Source organism: Arachis hypogaea, chromosome 7, assembly GCF_003086295.3.
Source record: "Arachis hypogaea cultivar Tifrunner chromosome 7, arahy.Tifrunner.gnm2.J5K5, whole genome shotgun sequence".
NCBI classification, from domain to species: Eukaryota; Viridiplantae; Streptophyta; class Magnoliopsida; order Fabales; family Fabaceae; genus Arachis; species Arachis hypogaea.
This window is the reverse complement of record NC_092042.1, coordinates 80362383-80368870: the sequence shown is the minus strand read 5'-3', so window position 1 is coordinate 80368870 and position 6488 is coordinate 80362383. Positions and strand designations below refer to the sequence as shown.

At 35.1% G+C, this 6488-nt stretch overlaps 1 protein-coding gene across 1 annotated transcript; it reads right to left on the bottom strand.

Annotated features, from left to right (window-relative positions):
- Nucleotides 1-775: 775 nt before the first annotated feature.
- On the bottom strand, nucleotides 776-3569 carry LOC112703644 (adenylosuccinate synthetase 2, chloroplastic). Its single transcript, XM_025755197.2, has 4 exons — nucleotides 3170-3569; nucleotides 1788-2480; nucleotides 1331-1642; nucleotides 776-1140 (listed from the first exon to the last, which is right to left on the bottom strand). The coding sequence occupies exons 1-4, from the start codon at nucleotides 3452-3454 to the stop codon at nucleotides 970-972; spliced, it is 1461 nt and encodes a 486-aa protein (XP_025610982.1). The 5' UTR covers nucleotides 3455-3569; the 3' UTR covers nucleotides 776-969.
- Between the last annotated feature and the right edge of the window lie 2919 nt (nucleotides 3570-6488).

Below are 6488 nucleotides of genomic sequence, written 5' to 3'. Positions count from 1 at the left end.
CAAAATGGAATATAAGATCATACATAAAATTATCATAAGTGATGAACTGAAAAACAAGTTACCTGGACATCCACACACTTCAAGTTAAGGATTGTGGAACCTCTCCTTTGAGCAGTATCCAAATTATCATAAGTTTTTCTTTCTGATTAATAGGAAAAAAATATATATATATTAATCATTAAAAATATTTTAATTTTTTCAACTCTTATACACTAATATCTAAGTCAAAGAAACCAATAACATTTCAATTTTAGTAAAATTATATTTTTTTCCAATTCTCATGTCTATTTAAGCAATGAATGACCTAACTATAAAATAAGCTATATTTCTAATTACTAAAATGTGTTGGTGATAAAATATGTGTATCACTTAAATGGTATTGCCTAAATTCTTCTACAATTTCCACTCAATTATATAAGTAACTTCCTTTTGCAACACATTTATCACACAACTTCATCTTCTATCATTCGTCTACATCTCACATACAACTGTCTCCTTTGTTTTTATTGACCCTTGTAGCAGATATTTTTGCTGCTCATTGAAGGTAGAAATTAGCATGGACAAATTGCTTGATAACACTGCATCTTATATTTTTTAAGAAATTTAAAATTTTCATTCCCCCACTCCTAAAACTGAAACAAGTGAAACCGGTGGTAAGTGTTAACTGATAACTGAAAACACAAATCAGTTGGAACAAGATCACAAAACTACTCAGCATTCCTGCAAGAACTGCAAAATTATAGGGTAAATCCCCCATATCAAATTACTGCAGAAATATAACAATAACGCTGCTTATAGATAACAGAATAATACATCAATTAGGCAAATCCTTCACTAGTCACTATGAATATGTTTCATCCCAAATCTCCAAAAGTTGGAAGGAATAAGTTACTTCTTCTACAAAAAATCTCGAGTTTGCCTTTAGAAGCATGAAAGCACAACTATGACCTCTGAGGAACTAGTAATAGATCACTTGAATATGAGGGCGTCGCGTCCTGGCCCAACACCAATGTAGTGAATGGGGACACCAACAAGTTCTTCTATCCTTTCCACATACTGCCGGGCAACCTTCGGAAGGTCAGAATAGTTTTTGATCTTAGAGATGTCGGATTTCCATCCAGGAAGTGTTTCATATTCCACCTGCAACATTAAGATAAATAATTATAAGAAAATACATTTAAAATTCCAAGGCAATAATAAAAGACGTCTATCGTTCTTGAACCTTAAAACTTCACATTAAGAGTTGTGTTAGTTTATAAGTAATAACATGAAAAAAATAAAGAAGAAAGGAATGTTCAGCCATAGAGGAACAAAGATAGATGAAGTCTACCTCCAATTGCTCAAGAAGACGGAGATCTGAAGGGAATGATTTGACCGGGGTACCATCAGCATGTTTATAAGAGACTCCTAACTTTATCTCATCAAGATCTGATAAAACATCTAGCTTAGTGAGATTCAATGATGAAAAACCATTGATCTGGCAGGAGTATTTCAGCGCAACTATATCAAGCCAACCACATCGTCGAGGACGGCCAGTAGTTGTACCAAACTCCTGCCCAGCAAATCTAAGGAGATCACCCCCTGAACCCAAAATTTCTGTTGGAAAGGGACCAGAACCAACTCTTGTAGTGTATGCTTTCACCTGCAAATTTCAAAATAAAACTTAAAGAAACCATTTCATATGTGTCAAATAAGCTTAAATTGCAGCATTGAGTGCGCTTGTTTGAACTTAAAAAAGAGGTGTTTTGTAATGTAATAACTCCAACATAAGATAAACAGCCACATACCACTCCTATTAAGTCACCAACAACTCTTGGAGCAATACCAAGACCAGTGCATATCCCACCAGCTGACGGGCTAGACGAAGTAACAAATGGATAAGTTCCAAAATCAATGTCCAACATGGTTGCTTGACCTCCTTCAACCAAAATCTTCTTCTTTTGTGTTATAGCATCATTCATGACATGCACAGTATCTGCAATAAATGGTTCCAGTCTCTCAGCATATCTCTTGTACTTTTCTACTTCTTCCTTGAGCATTTCTGGACCATATTTAAAATCTTTGAACCTTGATGCTGCATCTGATAACAAAAGATCAAGCTTCTGCGGGAAAGTATCCATGTGCCTCAAATCACTTACCCTAATACCATTACGGTTAGCCTTGCTAGCATAGCATGGCCCAATGCCTCTCTTGGTCGTGCCAATGAAAGATTTAGCAAGTTCAGCTTCCCTTAACCCATCCACTTCTTGGTGGAAATCAAACAACAAGTGAGCACGATCAGATATCAAAATCCTCCCCTGGCAAGAGATCCCACTCGATTCAAGGCCATCAATTTCCTTAAACAGCCCCGGAAGATGCACCACAACTCCATTCCCAATAACACAAAGGGTATCCTCGTTAAGAATACCAGAAGGAACAAGATGAAGGGCGAACTTCTTTCCTTCTGCATTGTAAATGGTATGCCCAGCATTAGCTCCACCCTCATAAAACATAATCACAAATTATCAGAGGAAAATAACAAAAATATTTGGCAGACAATAGAAATTCAGCCCAAAATTATCTTATTTTGCATATCTTAATTATTGCTGGAATAATTTAATAATATCAGATGTAATTATAAATGTTACATGCATAAAATATGCATGTTAAAGTAAACAAGATAATTTTGGTCATTATCTCCCTAGCATTACCGGCAAAATTATAGTGATCAGCAGCACCTAGTGAGACCAAATATTACAACAGACCATCAAAATTCAACAAGGTAGCTTATAGCGAGGAAGCATGCAAAACAATAAACGTGTTCAGTCACTCTCCTTATCTTACCAACCAAATTTACAGAAACTTAAATCATTCCAAAAGTTTTAGGCAACACAATGATTCATTCAGTTCTATTTAGCTAGCAAGTGGGTTTACCAAGCAGAAACAGCTTCAATTACACTGTTGCAACAACCACCAGAACAAAAACCAAAATAAAATAAACAAACGAAACACTTTTTAAGGGGAAAAAAAGAACACTTTTTCATTTAGAACATCCAACACCACAAACACAACTTCAGCATACATCAATTTCACCGAGTTTCCTGAATTACCCACGATTTGTGTGATAGCGAAGAGGGATAAAAAGGGAAAAAGGAAGGAACTTTGAGAGCAATGAGAGGGGGAGTAGTACCTGACAACGAGCAACAATCTTGAAATGTTGAGCTAAGATATCGACGAGTTTGCCTTTGCCCTCATCACCCCATTGGCAACCCAAGACGCCAGAGACCTGACTAAGAGACCCGATTCGACCGTCGGAGGATTGGGCGGTGGCGAGCTTGGGTGGAAGAGAAGGAGGGGCTACGGGCTTGGCTGAGCATACGACTACGTTTCGAGATGTGCAACGGAGGAAGGAGAATGAAGGGCATTGAGGGTTGAAGAGCGTGTGGGAATCCAGTGTGAGGTGTGAGATGTTCATTGCGTGATGATGGTGGTGGTGGCGGGCGAGAAAATAGCGAGTCAGAGAAGAGAGGAGTTCTGAGAGGCTGCGTTGTGTTAATGTCTTTACTTGGATTCCTTTTCCACTCTCTGCACGTAAATGCCACGGGTTAATAACTTTCGAATTTAATTTCCTAGTTTTACCAAATAATTAATTTTTAGATTATACAAAGTAATCAATAATTTTTTTTGAATAATATGAATAATGCATCTTAAAATTAGTTCAATTCAAATAAAATATATTATATCTCTAAATTATTTATCTAAATCTTAATATTAGAATAACTATGCAAATACTTAATAAATTAAACATTTGATATATTTATTATTTATATTATTTAATATTTTTATTATCTATTTATATTTTTTTATTTTTTTTTAAATGAAATAAGAGTGTCATACACACTATGATAGCAAGGTGGGGCGTTCTTTCGAAGGTTCTGAAGATTATCGAACCCTTTTAGTGGTTAACCGATTTAGATAATGGTTTTATAATAAAATATAAATAAATATATTAAGATCAATAAAATTAACTAAGATTAAAATTTTTTTTAATATTATTTTAATAAAATCAGCACAATAATTAATATATTTTAACAAAGATTAACAAAATTTTCAATTCAATTTTTACCAAGGTTTTGAAAATCGGATCGGATTGGCCGGTTCAATCGGTTTAACTGCGAACCGGCGATGCAAGCGGTCCGATCCTTCTTCAAAAACTGCTTATGAGAAAACCACTAAAAAACTGGTTGGACCGGATCGGTGACTGGCCGGTTCCTCTAAACGACGCCGTTTTTAATTGTTTTAAAAAATAAAAAATGAAACCCGATTACCCGACCCGACCCAGTCGTGAAAACCCCCCTTCTTCCCTCGACCCGCATTCATTCATCTCAGTCTCACAGTGAACCCTAGCACTCTGAAGTCTGAAGCATTCCCAACCCAATAGCCCTCCATCCGTCGTCGCCACGGTTCGCAGGTCGTCAGCGCCACCACCATCGCCTAGTCGTCAGCACCAGTAGCCCTCCATCGTCGCCTGGTTCCCAGCCCAGTAGCCCTCCATCTTCTTCGCTGGCCTCTCGAATCCAGGTGAGTGACTCGTTGTCCTCATCTTCTCTGAACTTCCTCTTCAATTTTTGTTCCATAATATTAATTCTTCAATTCATCTTGGGTCTTGGGTCTGCATTCTTCGTTCTTCGCCTCTTCGGTCCTCTTCATTCTTCAATGTTCTTCAACCTAGGAGTTTTTTTTTCCTCACTTAATAGTTTGATACAGAAACATGAAGACGTTCTTAGTTTACCCGTTACGCGATTTTTGTTCAATTTATTGCTGTTTTAGTGTTTTGCACTTTTGCTGCTTTGTAATTGTTAATTTGTTACTTTGTAATTGTTAATTTGTTCCTCTGTTTTGTTAATGCTGGAAAGTGGAAACTTACTCTGTTTTGCAATATTATTGAATGGCTGAATGCTGTAGGCAGAATTGATGGTTTTGATTGGCGATGCTTGTTCACTGCTATATTTATTCTTATTGTTCTTGATTGTTGCTTTACCAACAAATAATATCTGTTCAATTTTTATTAATGGAACCTGCAGACTTGAGTCTATGGATATCTCTGATTTAGCAGAAATCATATCTTTTCTTTTCACATACGAGAACTCTATTGGAAACAACAATAATAATATTGTACCCTTTAAAATTGCTATTACAATCTGTTGATTGCTTACATGAAGTATCTGTCTCTGGTTGCACATTTACTTTGTGCTTGGGTCTTGTTCAAAATGCCTCGTGTTCAAGAAATGAGTTCAAACAATTGGTAGCTCAGATGCTAATGGTCATATCTGACTTGGTACGAGAAAACAATGCTTATTTAATTTAGTGTCATCACTGCCTTGCTAATGCTAATGCTAATGCTAATGCTTGGTTACTGAATGCTCTGTTTTGAACCTTTGATATGTTGTATAATGTATTGATTTTGCTGTTTTTAGTGTTTAATTTAGTGTCATTACTCATCACTGCCTTGGTAATGCTCTATTTAATTTAGTGTCATCACTTCCTTGCTAATGCTAATGCTTGGTTACTGAATGCTCTGTTTTGAATTTTTGATATGTAGTATAATGTACTGATTTTGCTGTTTTTAGTTTTTAGTTTAGTGTCATCACTGCCTTGCTGAATGATGTTGCTAATGTACTGGTGTTGCTGTTTTAGTGTTTTGATAATGTACTAGTGTTGCTGTTTTAGTGTTTTATAATGTGTTGCTGTTTGATAATATACTGGTGTTGCTGTTTTAGGGTTGCTGATGTACTTTTGATCTTTTAAGATTTATATTAGACTATAATTATATTTTAGGGTGTTTAATTATAATTTATTTATTATTTTATTCTAAAACAGTTTTTCCAGTTGAACCACCGGTTAGACCAGTTGAACCAGTAAATCAGTGACTAGAGCGGTTCGATGACTGATCCGGTTCTCAAAACCTTGATTTTTACAAGCTCAACATAATGATTAATAAAGTATTAAATGAGCAGTGAATCAATTACAGTACAATTTATCATTAAAAAAACTTAAACAAAATTTAATATTAGAAAAAAAGTGCAATTTTTATCAAGTAATAAGCTAGTAATAGATTTATCAATTTAAAATTTATCTTCAAGTAGTGAGTGAAACCAATTAACCAAAAAAATCAAAAGAATATTTAAAACACAGTAATACCACAATAACACCAATAGAAATAGTTAAAACAAAACAACAACAAAATATCTAGAATCATCATTACTGAAAAGATTAACTTGTGACGTGTACTCAAAGAATCAAAGTCTAACTAGAGCAGCAAGCAAGCAAAAATTCACAATCACTTTAAATTGCAGCAGCAAGCAACTTGAAAAGGAAAGCACCAAAAAACAATTTCCAAGTAAAAAATTCAGATCACCAATCCTAACCAGAAATAAAACCAAATTTCAAGAACAAAGAAGTCTAAAACAATGATGATTGAAGGAAAAAAATCCCCAAAATCACCTTCT